The sequence below is a fragment of the Petaurus breviceps genome, unplaced genomic scaffold (genome assembly GCF_028583685.1).
Source record: "Petaurus breviceps papuanus isolate PSGF00001 unplaced genomic scaffold, PetGlider_PUasm1.0 90330, whole genome shotgun sequence".
In the NCBI taxonomy this organism is placed as follows: domain Eukaryota; kingdom Metazoa; phylum Chordata; class Mammalia; order Diprotodontia; family Petauridae; genus Petaurus; species Petaurus breviceps.
The window spans coordinates 1,585,851-1,602,186 of record NW_027187219.1 but is presented as its reverse complement, the minus strand read 5'-3'; the positions used below and the strand labels follow the sequence as shown (position 1 = coordinate 1,602,186).

The 16,336-nt window shown below is 43.4% G+C and overlaps 1 protein-coding gene across 1 annotated transcript; it reads left to right on the top strand.

Moving 5' to 3' along the window:
• Positions 1-1,069: 1,069 nt before the first annotated feature.
• On the top strand, positions 1,070-15,812 carry CBLIF (cobalamin binding intrinsic factor). The gene is made up of 9 exons (XM_069108065.1): positions 1,070-1,148; positions 2,698-2,874; positions 3,892-4,005; positions 4,573-4,713; positions 7,010-7,185; positions 11,267-11,435; positions 12,560-12,764; positions 15,230-15,348; positions 15,751-15,812. The coding sequence occupies exons 1-9, from the start codon at positions 1,070-1,072 to the stop codon at positions 15,810-15,812; spliced, it is 1,242 nt and encodes a 413-aa protein (XP_068964166.1).
• Positions 15,813-16,336: the final 524 nt, after the last annotated feature.

Below are 16,336 nucleotides of genomic sequence, written 5' to 3'. Positions count from 1 at the left end.
AGTGACTTGCCCAAGGTCACACAACTGCAGAAATTGAGCTTAGAATGGACATTATGCTGATTTACTTTGTTACTAGATTATAATGCTCTCACCTTACCACTCAGTAAGTGAATTTTAATTTCTTATTTTGAAATGTCTTTTGAATTTCATTATCCCTTGTCTACATTCTGATAAATGAAAACTATGACAAAGTTTTTTGCTGGTTTGTTTTTGTTTTTTAAAGATCAAGTGGCAAATTAGTTTTCTGGGAAGTCTGGTTTTGCAACCTGTCCCTGTGCCTTATCACTGCCACTTTCCTCTTGCTGTTTACCCAGGTGTTGTTTTAATGTTTCGGTCTCACTGCTGAAAGACCTTGCAAACACCTAGAATTCTTTGGCAGGAGTCACAATCTACCAGCATCAGGGTTGACCCTCAGAAAGATTGTGAAGTGGGTGCTTTGTCTTTGCTACCCTATAATGTGCCTCACAGAGGGTGCTGATTTATTTATATGATTTATTCTTTGACCCATTCCTTCTGTAAGATTAGATTATTTAGTTCCAATTAATTTTTATTCTATGCTTCAAAGACTCTTTATTGAAAATAAATTGTATAGCATCATGGTCTGAAAAGGGTGTAATTTAATATTTCTGCTTTTCTATATTTGTTTATGAAATTTTTCCAGTTTTTGCAAAGGCACCACGCACAGCTGAGGAATAGGTATGCCTTTCTATTCCCATTCAATATTCTCCAGACGACTATCACGTCTAACTTCTCCAAACTTCTATTCATCTCCTTACCATATTATTATTATTATTATTAACCATTCCAGAAAATCTCCTAAATATGTTACGTCTATTGCTCAGATGCTTCTTTCCCAGGACAGCTGCCAGAAAGTCACCTTGGAGGATCTGCAGAAGGTAAATGTTGATAAGGATGCAAGAAAAGAATATCAGTTGGACAGAAGAGGTTTAAGGTCAGGGTACTTTAAAAGACGACTACATAAAGAACAAGGCAAGGGAAGGGTTGCTTTTGCTGAAACAGAAGAATTATAGATTGTCCTGCAACCGAAGACCCCCAAGAGAAGAGGAATATGATCCTGTTTATAATCCCTCTTCTGAGGCTCCTCTGGGCTGTGAGTGGGGCCCACACCCTCACCAGGAATGAATGCTGTGAGCATGGTTATCCTCTATTTGAAAATAGTGTCGGGGGGAGGGAAGATGAGAAATATTTATTGCCTGGGAAGTGGTTGAGAATGTGATCTTTGCATTTGTTCTGCATTTGTGTGATCTGTCTTCCCACCCCCCACCCCCAGCAGAATGTAGGCTCCCTAAGAGGGGAGGGGAGGATCTTAGTAGTACGGATATTGGAATACCTAGAGGGGCATCACTGCAGAAAAGAAAAGTCACTCTGGGATCCATGGCAGAAGTAAGAACGATGGTAAGTGAGAGGGGGCTGGTTCAGGTCACGCCTAATGGATCAGGTCATGTGGCTTTGATGTCCTTCATGAAGGAGATGAAATAATCCATGGTATGAAGTTTGTGGAGATGAATCCACTGTCTTCCAGACCTCTGCTGAAGTGGATGGGGAGTCTCTGTGGGGCACTTGACCTAGGATTAATAACTAAAAGACAGGAGTTAGTGCTGTTCTACAGAGGAATGAGTGCTAGTTGGGAGTTCAGAAGACCTGGGCTCAAATCTTGCCTCTGATGTTTGCTTGCTGGCTGTGGGAGCTTATGTAACTTAACGTCCAGGGGCCTCAGCTTCCTTAACAGTAAAATGAGAGGGTCAGGAGGTTCCTTCTAGTCCTTAAAATGTGATCTTGAGAAATAATCATATATTTCAAATTAATAAAGATGCTTTATGAGCCTATGATTTCCAAAAGTCTGGGAGAAGGAAATGGCAAACCACTCCAGTATCTTTGCCAAGAAAAGCCCAAATGGGGTCACGGAGAGTCAGACACGACTGAAACAATTGAACAACCATGACAAGGTCATGTTTGGAGATGAGGGAGCTGAGGTAACAGGATAGGAAGAGATTTTCCCAAGGCCCTTAGTAAGAGCTGTACAATATTCACTTCCCCTCAAAAACCACCAGAAAGATAACCACCTTTAATGTGTAGTAAGCCTACTAATTTAGGTAATGTTGCTGTTTGTGTTAATGTCAGTATGGTCTAGCCATGAACACTGAAGATCCTTCCTGTTATTTAAGTCACTTTTTATTTCTTTAAAAAGCTGTGTCTATGCAAGTTTTGAATATGCTTTGATAAACTGGGTTCCCAGACATTTTGTGTATTTTGTATGAATGCAGAGAGGGAGGCTTCCTTTTCTTTTTCTTCTGTTTGGACTGGCTGTTGCCACATATGCATGCTGTTAATTTTTATGAGTTTATTTTTGTATCCTGCTACTTTACTGAAGCTATTCGTTGTCTCAATTCTTTGCTTTGCCGATTCTCTAAGATCTTCTAAGCAAACATCTTAGGAAAATGTACTGGACTTGGAGCCGGAGAAGGTGAGCTCCAAACCCACGTACTACCTGCGTGAGTCATTTAATGTCTCTGGACCTTCATTTTTTCACCTACAAAATGAAGGAGTCAGAGGAAATGATCTCTAAGGTTCCTTATAGCTCTCAATATATGGTCTTATGATAATGTGACCCTGTGCAAAATGTGTCTCTGGGGAAGAGAATAAGTAGCTGCTTGAACAAGTGCTTCTGGTTCCCAGCTATTCCTGCAGAAAAACAAGCCTTGGTGGATGACCTCCAAGATGCCATGGAGAGCTCCGTGACTCCATCCTCCTTTCCCAATCCTAGCATCCTGATTGCCATGAACCTGGTTGGGGCCCACAGTGCAGAGGCCCAGAAGCTCCTCACTGAAATGATCGCGTCCGTTGACTCAACAGGTAACACACATTGGTCAAAATTCCTAACCTTGTAAATTAACTGCAAAGAGAACACTCTGTAAATCCCAGAGCCCTAGAGAATGGGAGCTCTTCCTCTCCTCAGCTTTATTTTAGAAGCCAAGAACCATCAGTGAAGTACCCTCTCCATACAAGGCACACCTCTCACAAGTCATCACCCAGCTTCTGCTTGAACACCTCTGGTGAATCACTACTTTACACAAGCTTGCCCACTCTGTTTTGGGACAGCTCTGAACAGTAGGATTTTCTCTCCTATTAAGAAACAAACTGCTACTAGCTCTGCCCTCTAGGACAATGCAGAATAACTCCAGGATCATTTCCAAGAGACATCAGGATCAAGTGGAAAGATCACTATCCCCAGAGTCAGGATACCTGAGTTCAGATCCCAACTCTGATACTTCCTACTGTGGGACCTTGTCACTCAATCTCTTTTGGTCTCAAAACTCTGTAAAATGCAATTTTGGAGTAGATGAACTGTGAGATTTCTAGAGCCCTAGAGCTATGATCCACATGAAAACTCTTCAGATATTTAAACACATTTAAATTTTCTCTTCTCTGAGCTAACCATTCCTCCTTCTAATTCTTCTAAGCCAGCATCAGCCCTGGAATCAGGAAGACCTGAGTTCAAATTCAGCCTCAGTCACTTAACAAAAAAACTAGCTGTGTGACCTTGAGCAAGTCACTTAACCCCAATTGCCCTCCAAAAAACAAAAACCAAAAAAAAAAAATCCTTCTAAGCCCCTGAACTGCCTCGTCATCATTTGGTTGAATGAGTTTTCTGAATGGCAATTCCAATCTAGTTCTAACTTTTTTCCCCATAAGAAAAGCCATTTCACAAACTTATTCTCTGTAAGGTAACCACCCTAAGAGAAATCAAAGTTATCTGGATAAAGTAAAACGGAGCAATTTCCCCTCCCCCAAAGTGGCTCTGGTCAAGAGGTTTTCATGGCTATGAATCAGGGAGTGGGTTCTGCTACTACCTACTTGACTTCTCTGCAGATCTTACCACTGGCCAGCTGGCCCTCAACATCATGGCCCTCACCTCATCCTGCCAAGATCCTGGAGACAGAGTCTTGCTTCTGAAAGAACAATTGCAGGATTGGACATTTTCAAGTAAGAGGGGAGATAAAAGGGAAGAGGGAGGAAGTGGCCCTGTCCCTGGACTCTAAACCCAGACGAAGGGAGCTGGGGAGGCAGGAAAGGAAAAGGGAGAATATGACCTCCAATTTATTTCCCCTGTTTTTCTGGAGATGGTTACAAATCCGACCAGGTAACAGATGGTTTGTCTACAAATTCCTCTCTCCCACAGAAAGTGGGAGGAGTCACTTAGGCATGTAGAGCCCTGGATGTGGAACACAAATCCTGCTTCTAACACTTTCTAGCTGTGATTGTGGCCAAGGCAATTAACTCTGGGCTCCCCATTTCCTTATGTGCAAAATTCACAGAGACAGGGATGCTTTGTATCTTTGCGGGATGTAGTATCAAAGCCCCAACAGACACTGACACTACATCCATCACCTTTACGAGTTCCAAGGAATTTGCCCATTGCCCACACCTTTCTTTTCTCATTATAGATAATGCTTTCTCGTAATCTCACACTAAAACATTTTCTCTTCCTCCTTTCCAAAAATAATCTCAGTGATCCAATCTGACCTTACTGGTACCCCATTTAATTTTTAGGCCCACAAGACCCATATTCAGTCTTCTATGGACCCAGCCTGGGACTCTTGGCTCTGTGCCAGCAGAACCAAGAAGACACCTTGGATCTAGCCGTCAAATTTTCCAAGATGTTGCTAGCCAGTGTCTCAAACTTCAACATGGGTGAGTGAGGTGTTGCTCCAAACCTTCCTGAGCTGGAAATGGGCTAGGAGGGAATGTACTAAGTGGCAACTCTAGAACCCAAAGGTAAGTAGCAACTAAGAGATGGGAACAGAGGAGGAGCAGGGCAACATCTGGTGACAAACAGGTAGTACAGAAGACCAAGTCCAGTGCATAGGATCTGGGACAACCAGAAAGGATTGGTCCCAACTAGGGGCAAATCAAGGAATTAATTCACAAGCATGTCTTAAGTCCTTGCTCTGTACAAAGCACTTAGGCACTAGAAATACAAAGACAGAAAACGAAATAATCCCTGCTCTCAAGGAGTTTATATTCAAATGCAGGAAGATTATTTGTGTGTGTATGTATATATGCATGGCCAGGTTAACCAGATCATAGAGTGCAGAAAACGGAATAATGTGAAATAAGGCTGGAAGGATAAGTTGAGCAAAGGCTGTGATGGCTTTTAAAAGCTAAATGGAGAGGTTTCTATTGGACCCTCAAGGCAACAAGGAGCCAGCCACTGGTGTGCAGAAAAATGACAGAGTCAGATCTATGCTTACGGAAAAGAGTTTTGACAACTGAATGAGGATGAACTGGAGCAGGAAGAGACAGGAGGCAAAGAGATGAATCAGAAGGGCATTGTAATAGTCTAGGGGAGAGGCGATGAGTATCTGAACTAACATGGTATCTGGGAATGGAATAATCCAGGTAAGAGAGGATTAGGCCCTGAACCAGCTGTGTGAGTGGACAAAGTAAGGCTGTTGGAGAGGAAGAAATAACAAGAATTGGCAGCTGCCTGACACGTGGGACAAGTGAGGGAGAAGTTATTAATTGCTAGGACTGTGATGGCCAAAACAGAAAGGGGGAAGTTCAAACAGAGAATAAGTTTGTAGAGGAAGATAATGAGTTCTGGTTTGTATATGTTGAGTTACAAATGTATATGGAACATCCCATTTGAAATGCCTAATATTACAGATGAGGAAAGTGTGGCCCAGAAAGCTAAGAGGTCCTACCATAGTCACACAGAGAGTCCATGCCCACCTCTAAGCTTTTGGGGAGGCTTGACTATCTTTCTGGTTCATCAGCATGGTCCACTTCTAAATAAATTATACTTCAGCTTTCAGTCAGAGGGATGTATATAGATTGGAAGACAAAGCACTCGGAAGCAGGCATTGTATCCCCTCCCCCTAACACACTGCACATGTTAAAACATTTAATAGATGCTTGTTGTCTGATGTAGAATCAGAGAATCTCTGAATTATCATATATAGAAAGGACCTCAGAGGTCATCTACTCCAACCCATTCCTGAAAGGAATCCCTGCTCTAAGCTTGGGACACGTGGCCCATTCCCTTTCTATTTAAATAACACTTACAGTGAGGAAAGCCGCACCACCTCCCAAGGAGGCCCATTCTATCTGTGTATGGCCCTAACGATGAAGAAGGGTTCCCAGAACCAAGTCCAACTTTGCCTTTTTGCTCCTAGTTGGTTCTAATGTCTAAAACCAAAGATAATGAGTTTAATTCCCCCAACATATGAGGCTTTCAAATGTATTAAGAGAACTACCATGTTTCCCCACCCACTTGTCTTCTCACTGATCTAACCTTCCTAGTTCCTTCAGCCAAGCTTCAGAAGACACAGACTCAAGATTCTTCTGTTCTCCAGCATCCTTAATAACTGCTGGTTGAATTGAATTGAATCGTAGCATGACATTTTACTAGGACCATAATTTTCTTATCTTTTCAGGCCAGAACCTGCTTACTTATTCATTTAGTACTCTCTAAAGTTCAGTACCAGGACCACAGAAAGAGTTTGATTATTCTTCCCTCCCTTCCATCACACTATGTACTATGAAGTTTAAAAAATTAAATATTTATGTTCATATGAAATATGAAAATATTTGAGACGTCTTGCCCCTTTGAGGAATTTACCTTCTAGTTAAGGGACAACACACACGAGTAACTAATGAAATGCTAATAATGACAATGAAGTCAAGAAGGATTCAGAGGAGAAACAGATCACGTCCATCTCGGGTAAATGGAACGCTTCCTGGAAGATTCCACCAGGTGAAAGTAAGCCCCCTGAGGTCAGGCACTGTCTCCTGTTTGTCTTTGTACCCTTCACACCTAGCAGAGTGTAGTATACACTTATTGAATCAATAACATTAGTGAAGCTGACGCATTTGAGCAGTGACTTCCAAAATGGATAGACTTTGGGAGAGTAGAGAAGAAGGCAGGAGAGAAGATGTGGAGAGGGCATTCATGGGAATAGCAATCTGCATTTCCTATGTCCTGCAGATACTGGAGCTATGGCAACCTTGGCCCTCACTTGTGTTAGCAGTATGACAGATACGAACAATGACTACAATGAGTTATTTGGTCACGCATTAACAAGCATTGTGGAGAATATTGGCAGGAGAATTGATGGCAATGGCCTCATCGGGGGAACCTACAGCACAGGCTTAGCTATGCAGGTAAACCAATAAACGGCTACTTGGGAAAAGCCCAGCATTTGAAGATGGTCAACTGGGAAAATTTTAATTATGACTGCACCAATGACTAGCTGTGTGATATCAGCTAAAGCCCCCATTAAATCTCACCTTTGGGGAGGCCGTGTGAGACAATGTAAAAAGTGCTGGCTCTCCAGGTTCCAAGGTTCAAATCCAGCTCATGACGTATCTACGTGACCTTGGGCAAGTCACTTCATTTTCATGGGCCTCAGTTTCCTCTTCTGTAAAATGAGGGGATTGGACAAGATGGCCTCCAGCTCTACAATCCTATGAGTAGGAATGTGTCTGACTCTGTTTCTCTGCTGGCCAAATAGGAGTAATGATGGTTGATCCTTCCCAACTGCACAGGATAGGAATGAGAGTTCTGTGGGGGAAAAAAAAAGATTTAGATTCCTTGAAATGGAAGACAAAAATCTAAGAAGATATTGTTTTAGATTATAAAGATAATATAAATTCAATTATCATTCCTTCTCAGACTCAGCTTAATAGCTGTGCTGAATATTGCTGGATTATAGACTTGCAGATCCATAGCTATAAGGGAACTTGGAGGCCATCAAATTCAACCTGCTCATTTTACAGAAGAGACCAATAAGTCCAGTGTGTAATAAGCATGTATATGATGCTGACTTAATTTGTTGACCATCTATTAGTGACCCTTCTTCCACTTTAGACCAGTCAGGAATTGTTGACTTTTATTTCTTTTCTTTGTTAATTGTATTCTAGACTTCATCACCTGCTGTACACACTCTTCTAATTCACAGCAATTTCTGATAAAAGGCAAGCACTAATTCAAACACTGATAACCCATGTTATCGAGGGTTTGGTTACACAGCTGGGTCTTTTATTCGATAACTGTCACTATTTTGATATTTACCCAGGAAGTTTGCAGTCTGAAGCTTGAGATCATGGGATTGTATATTCCAGGCTGGAAGGGACCTCGGGGAGCATCAAGTCCAACCTCCTTATTTTACAGACAGAGAAACTAAGGCTCAGAGGGTCTGTATGACTTTCCCAGCATCACACAAAAAGCTCCTGTACGAGCAGGGAGTACCTAATGTCTATTGGGATCTACTGAATGTCCTGAATTCTCCAACAAAAGTCTGATTTGCCAAGACCAGGACTGATGTTTGAGGTCAAGGACACTGGCAAAGCAGGGACAGCTGTGCCTGAAAGGCTTCAGGGATATTCAGATGCCATTATTGCCTGGTATAGCTACGTGGTATGGTGAGAGTCATACAAACTGGAGCTTGACTCCTGCCTCACATCCTTACTAACAGTTTGACCCTGGGCACATCATTTCATCTCTCCTAGCCTAGGTTTACCCATATATAAAATGTGGATAATAACAGTATCTCTTTCAAAGGGTTGCTGTGAGGATCAAATGAGATAACACATGCAAAAATGCTTTGCAGATTTTAAAGCTCTCTCTACATGTTCACTATTACTAGCTAGTTACTTGAGGGGATGCTATTTAAAGGTATCAAACCATAGCGTCAGAACTAATGTTGGTCATCAATCTAATCTGTTGGAAACAGATCTAGATATGGGGATGAACAAAGTATGGGCTGAGAGAGAGTGAGCACACTATGTTTTAGAGTTTGAGGGGCAATGAGAACATTTGCATTGAGTGCTTGGAGGTTTGTGAGCTGGGACCAGGAGAGGTGAGTCAGTGGGGTCCCAGGGAAATGAGCACAGGGGCTAGGTGGAGGAAAGGATTTATGGATGACAAGGTAGAGAGTGAGTGCTGAAGCCAAGTGCTGGAGCTAGCCAGCCCTACTTGTGACCTGAGCCTTGGTCTGAGAACTCTGCCTAAGGGAAGGTGGGTCCTGGCAATGGCCACACAATGACTATATCAGGAAAAAGACACCAAAATCAAGTTTCCAACCTCATCTGATCTCATATGACTTATCAAAATCAAGATCTTCAAGGTCTCTTTTGGGAAGAATAGCAGATGGAAGGATGGCAGCCACAAGTATAAAATAAGTGGGATGGTGAAAACAGGTGAGATCAATTTGATGACCTCCAACCTCCCTTACCAGATTTGGCCTCATCAGCATGCCCAAGTAGCTCGGTTCTGGGCACAATCACAAAGGAAAGAGGCACAAAGGAGCATGCTATTCTTTGCTTTTCTCCCATAAGACTAACATTATCCAAGTATCTTGACTGAGGCAGCATGGTAGATTGATGAACACCAACTGATGAGTAGGGGATGTGGGTTCAAATCCCACCTGTAGTACTTACTACTTCTGTGATCATGAGCATATAACTTAACCTCAGTCTCTACATCTGTAAAATGAGGGGGCTGTATTTCCAAGGTCCCTCCCAGCTCTCTAGTTATGATCCTGTCTCTGAGTGGCCCATCCTTAATTATGTTCAGAAAGGTTCATCATCAGGTGAGAAACAGGGTGATTTTTTTCTCCTGGAGGAGGGGGAGGGCAGAGACTGATTCCAGAAATTCTAAATAGCAATCTAGTAAATCATGGAGGGTCACAATCCTTGTCAGTCTTGGGATTACCCATACTGACAAAATCATAGACCCTTGATACAGTGGGCTATCTCTATAGGACTGAGAATCTCTACCCAAAAAGGTCACGTTGCTAGAGGCAGAGGATGTCTGAGAGTTGGGTCAGCTAGGAGGTGCTGTGCATTGGATAGAGCACTGGGCCTGGCATGAAGAAAGCTCATCTTGCTGAGTTCAACTGTGGCCTTAGATGTTTACTAGCTGCAGGACTCTGGGCAATCACTTAACCCCATTTGCCTCAGTTTCCTCATCTATAAAATGAGCTGGAGAAGGAAACAGCAAACCACTCCAGTGTCTCTGCCAAGAAAACTCCAAATGGACTAAGAAGAGCCAGATACAACTGAAATGACCGAACAACAACAATCTTTGGAGTTAAACAATCACAACTGCTGCTGACAATCCATGCTATACCTGTGTAGCACGTGCTCTGTGGCTTTTCTATCAAGGCCAACTTTTGCTGGAAAGCCGCTGGCTTCTTTACTCCTCAGGGTTCTAGGCATAGCAAATGAGGAGTGGCTGGGGGAGTGGAATAAAGTGGTCTAGTCTATATATTTGACTAGAACATATAACCATATAACCACCTAACTATATATATATACTTACGTGGGGGGGGGCGCATATCATGAGTTCCCACTGGTGTTTCACTTTTGGGTATCAATTAGCCAGCCAGATTTAATTAATTGGCTTTTAGAAGCAGGTATTTACTAAAGTACTATAACAAGAATAACTGACACAAACATCCCCCACTTCCAAATGGGGAAGGACATAGAGGTCTAGGAGAAAGTGAGCCCAAGCCTGAATGATACATGTGGCAAAGCTCTTGGTTGCTGGAAGTTCTTTTCTCTTTCTATGGAGTCCCTACGAAGTTCCCCATGGGTGGATAGCGTAGCTTTCTATAAAGTTCTGAAGCTGCCTTTCCTCAGTGTATTTAGCTTGTCCTCAGACTCCCATGAAAAGCCCAAGTCCAGATTCACAGAGCTCACAAGGTCATTCTCTGGTCAAAAAGGTAAAGAAGCAATGACAGAGGCCCTTCTCCCACCTCCCACAAGCAATTCCTCCTCAGGGGCTTAACTGGAACTGCTGGCCTGACGCTCCAAGCCTGAGCTGGGATCAGGCTTGCTATATTTTTAATTTTTTTTTTTTTTAGTTTACATCATTCATTTCCACCAGATTTAAAGTCACAAATTTTCTCCCCGTTTTTCCCCCAAAACAGTGATACTACTGAATACCCCCTCCCCCAATCTTCTCTCTCCCATGTCTTCCCCCATGCCCCTCCAACTTTCCATTAGGGCACAGTGGGTCTCTATGCCCCAGTCAGGCTTGCTATTTTACAGAAGATTCACAGGTTGTGACAGGGCATACATCAGATTACCATGAGTGCTTTCTCACCTGATAATGGTACAATGGCAGACAGAGTATCTTGTAAGTCACTTTACCTGGAGTGGAGTGGTTGACTTAAGCAATCCCTTCCCTTACTTGTTTGTGTTCCCTATTAACCTAGAATGTTTTTTATTCCTTTCCCAGGCCCTCTCTGTGCAACCTGGAGAGAAGTGGAACTGCAAGCCAACTATGGAAGCAGTACTCAATGAGATTGAGCAGAATAGATTTGATAACCCCATGTCCATCGCCCAGCTCCTTCCTTCCCTGAGCGGCAAAACTTATTTAGATGTGCCCCAAGTTATTTGTTCTAGTGGTAAGCATGTCTTTAAAGCTCCAAAGTTCATGGGGCCGCTAGGTGGTGCAGTGAATAGAGCACCAGCCCTGGAGTCAGGAGGACCTGAATTCAAATCCAACCTCAGACACTTAACACACTTACTAGCTGTGTGACCTTGGGCAAGTCACTTAACCCCAATTGCCCTGCCTTCCCCCTCCAAAAAGCAAAAAAAAAAAAAAAAAGGTCCAAAGTTCTTCATAGCAAGATTTAGGAGCTCCCCAACTGACATCAAGTCAGAGAGCCAAAAGGCCTTCTATGTGCCAGGTACTGTGCTAAGTTCTGAGGATACAAAGAGAGATTTTAAAGAGCCAAAAAAAAAGGCCCTACTCTCAAGTCTAGTGATACAGCTTATATGACTGTTTGTAACAACAGAACAGTAAGCTACCTCCATCTACACCCTCCTCTCCTACTGAGATGCCCTGACAGTCACAAACTTAGCAACATCCCTGCAAGTGAAAAATCAAGACACTCCATATGGTTCCTCCCGGAGAATCAGCACCTACTGCTTTGGCCAGAACGACAGGGGCCGAAGCCAAGTGGGAGCACAGGACAGACTCTTCAGGGTCCCCTCTAACCCAAATAAGCTTTAGGGCCCGGTTGGCTCCTGTCTCCCTATTCTGTGTGTTGTTCCCCAAATCTTTTCAAGCCCTAAGTTGCCACGGTGTCCCTGTTAGAACATTCTGGGAGCCTCCGGGCCTATTTCCCCATATTCCCTCAGGTTATTCTGAAACCTGACAGCTGAGTTTCTCACTGTTGAGATGATTTTTCCTCGGTGTTTGTCTACAGGCAGACTTCTAGGGCTGTCTAAGGAAGCTCTAGTTATGTCTATAAAGTGCCCTAAGGGGACAGGTCTCACACCCAATTTGAACTTTTTTTTTTTAAACAAAAGCATGGAGAAAGGTCAACCAGACTTTCTGTGATGGCAGGAATGAAAACGAGCTTCACCTGCCACACAACTTCATCAGAACAATTCAGAGCGCCCACCCAGGCACTGCCCTCCCTCTCAAAGTTCTTTTGGATAAGATGCCAGTGCCAGAAAAGGCATCGACTCCACACGTACAAGCTCTGCGACCTTACAAAGCCTAACTCTTTATTCTCTGCAGGTCAAGAGGTAAGACAAACTCCACAGAGCCACGGTCGGCCCCTCTCAACCTCAGCTTCTAACACCATCGAGGTGACTTACACAATCAATAACCAGTTGAGGGGGGTGGAAACGGGCTTCAATGAAACAGAGACTGTCACTGTGGAAAAGGGATCAGTCCTGCTTGCTGTTCTAGAAGAAGCCCAGTGCAGAAACCCAGCATTCAAGTGAGTTGAGCCTGTAATGCCCTCCAAGTGCCCAGGACACCATTCTTTCTCTCATTTGTCACTCACTGGGCCAGTCTGCATTTACTGTCTAACCTCTGCCAAGCACTTAGCCTCCCTGGGCCTCAGTTTCCTCATCTGTAAAATGAAGGAGTTGGACTAGGGGGTCTCTGAGGTCCATTCCTGCTTGAGGCCCACGATCCTCAATATGCCCATGCCTCAGCTTCTCCCTCAGACAAATGGGAGTAGATGGTTGGTCCTTTCCAGATTCACAGGAGAGAAATGAGAATGTCTCTACAAAATGGACTGAGATAGCTTGGAAGAAAGGTAACACAAAAATCCAAGGAAATAGTGTTTCAGATGAGAAAGATAATGTAAAGTCACTTATCATTCATTATAAGGAGGGATTTAATGATTCCTCCAGGAAGCGCAGGACATTGCTTCTTATGCCAGTCAAGGAAATGTAATCATTTAGGATTATAGAACTATATTAAAGGAATGTGCTAGGACCTACGGGAAATACAAAAAAAAAATTAAAAAGATATGGTCCCTGCACACCAAGAATTTACAGCTGAGCTGGGGGCATGAGCCCCACACGGGTTAAACATGGCATAAAATAAGGCAGCAAATGAACAAATGCCAAATGAGAGGAATAATTAAGGAAATCTGAGCACTTTGGAAGATGGCAAGGCCACTGGGGGCTGGAGCCATCTGGAAAGGCTTCTTACACTAGGAAGGACTTGGGAAGAGCCTTCAAAGGTGACTCAGATGTCGGGAACAGGGGAGGGCATTCTGGGAAGTGAAAGCCTCACAGAATCAGAAAAAAAAAAGTGAAAGCCTCACAGAAACTCAAAAGCTTATTCCAACTTACACCATCATCATCATGATAAAACAGTAATAGATAATACCAGAGCATGTGGTATCTGTCAGCGTAGAGAAACTACTCACCTGTGACCTGAAGAACTGCTAGGGAGCTGTCTGAGGCACATACACCTAAATGACTTCCCCAATATCACACATCTATGGATGAGTCTGTGAAATTGCATTTTTAAGCATTTGCTGTAGACAAAGTGGGGCAGCCAGGTGGCACAGTGGATAGAGTGTTGGGCTTGGAGTCATGGAAGACTCATCTTCCTCAGTCCAAATCCAGCCTCAGACACTTCCTAGCTGTGTGACCCTGGGCAAGTCACTTCACCCTGTTGGCCTCAGTTTCCTCATCAGGAAAATGAGCTGGAGAAGGAAATGGCAAAGCCCTCCAGTATCTCCGCCAGTCACCAAGAGTCAGATACAAACCAATAATAACAACAAATGCACAAAGGACTAGATATAAATATAGAAGTAAGTGATCTTAAATAGCTCACATTCAACTACAATCAGCTGGAAAGGTCCCGTGGGCAAATCAGCAAATGGTTACTGAATTCCTACTATGTGCACCATGGTCCCTTGGATGCAGCAGTAAAGCAGATGATCAGAAGAAATCATCTTTCAGGGGGCGGCTGGGTGGTGCAGTGAATAGAGCACTGGCCCTGGAGTCAGGAGGACCCGAGTTCAGATCTGGCCTCAGACACTTAGCACAAAAACTAGCCATGTGACCTTGGTCAAGTCACATAACCCCAATTGCCCTGCCCTTCCCCTCCAAAAAGAAAAAAAAAATCTCTTTCACATCATTTTCACTGACAAGGTAGTCACAGTAGTAGGCATATACACTATACTACTTTAACTCAGATAATAATATGGCAGTATGATATAAAGTCGAATAGAATGATACGGTCAAAGATAGGTTGTTCCAAAAAGTCCCAGCCCAGTTTTAAGCTAGTAAAGCTGAAAAACACTCTAAGACCTTGGGGACATCCTGTACAGCAAGGCAGCATAGTGTAGTGGAAAGAATACTGAACTTGGGGCTGGGAGGGACACCCACCTCAAGCCGCTTAACCTCTCAGAGACTCAGCTTCTTCACCCACAAAGAGAAGGGCGTCCTATTTTCAGCACCTCCCTCCTGGGACTGCTGTGAGGATCAAATCAGATGACACAGGTAAAGTGTTTTGCAAACCTTAATGCACTATGAAAAGCTAATTATTAGCATAAGCATTTTGTTGTTTTCAGTCATACCCAACTCTCCATGACCCCATTTGGGTTTTTCTCGGCAAAAATACTGAGTGTTTGCCATTTCCTTCTCCAGCTCATTTTACACATAAGGAAACTGAGGCAAAGAGGGTTAAGTGACTTGCCTAGGGTCACACAGCTAGGAAGTGTCTGAGCCCACATCTGAACTGAGGAAGTCTTCCTGACTCCAGGCGTAGCACTATGTGCACTACGGCGCCACCTTGCTGTCCCAGAGATCTTTACTATATGGTTTTAATCATATTTAATAGGATAAATAGTATTAAAAATCCATCTGCGATTCTTCCATTTCCTTCTAGAACTTAAGCCAAGATGTTTAGTCATCTGCTATTTTATCCTCCTTACAGATTTGAATCCAAAATGACATCTTGGGGCCTTTACATCACCTCCATCAATGGTATTGAGGAAGTTGAAAACCACAGGACCTACTGGCAATTCCTTAGTGGCCAAGCTCCTTTGAACGAAGGTGGGTGAAGGCTAAAACCAGGTGCCTTGTGTTGGGAGCATGAGAAGGATGGCAAAGGAGGATCAGCCAGGCAGGGAGGAGGGGAAAGGAGACACACGGTCATCAGTTATTCACTGAGCTTATGGAAAATCCCTTGATCTACTACTCCCATAACTGAGGCACCAGGTGGTAGAAGCTAGCCCCAAGGTGTGTAGAAGAACTTCCAAAAGTCCTTGCTTAACAATCATGTTCACTGCCCTTGAAAATACTGGATGTCCCAAAAGTCTTAGCGCTGTTTAAGCCATTAAGAGCTGAAAACTGCGCTAAGACTTTTGGAACACCCTGCATGAAAGGTGCATTCTTTGTGTGGGGGTTCCATATGCAGTTTCTACCTCAACTCTGTCTTGGTTTTTCCCCCCACAGGGGTGGGCTACTACAAACCCTATAACAATGAACACATCACAGCCAACTTCACACAGTACTAAGACGACACCCAAGCTCAACTTTTTATCAACTTTTCGTGGGGAAGAAATGGGGCAGATTTATGTCAATAACGTCTAGGTCATACCTGTACCTGTTCTACAAAAGTCAGCAACAATTTCACAGAAGTAAAAAAATGCATTGACCGATTGTTTGAATTCCTAGTTATTCTTTTTGGCTGCAGTGGGAAGTCTATGACTTGAAGATATAAATCTAGTTTCTCAACTCTCACAGAAAGTGTTGGAAGAAATGATTTGAACTGGGGTCAGGGAGGGAAAGGAATGAGGCAAGAAGACATCTTCAGGGGGCCAAAGCATGGCATAATAGATAAGATGCTGGACCTAGCATCAGGAAGCCCTGGTTTCATGTCCCACTTGAGATATAGTATCAGAGATTTGGAGCTAAAAGGGACCTCAGAGGTCATCTACTCCAACTCCTACATCTTTCAGGTAAGTAAACTGAGGGCCAGCAAAGTTAGGTCACATTTGTCAAAGGCCATACAAGCATGAAGTGGCCAAGCCATGTACCA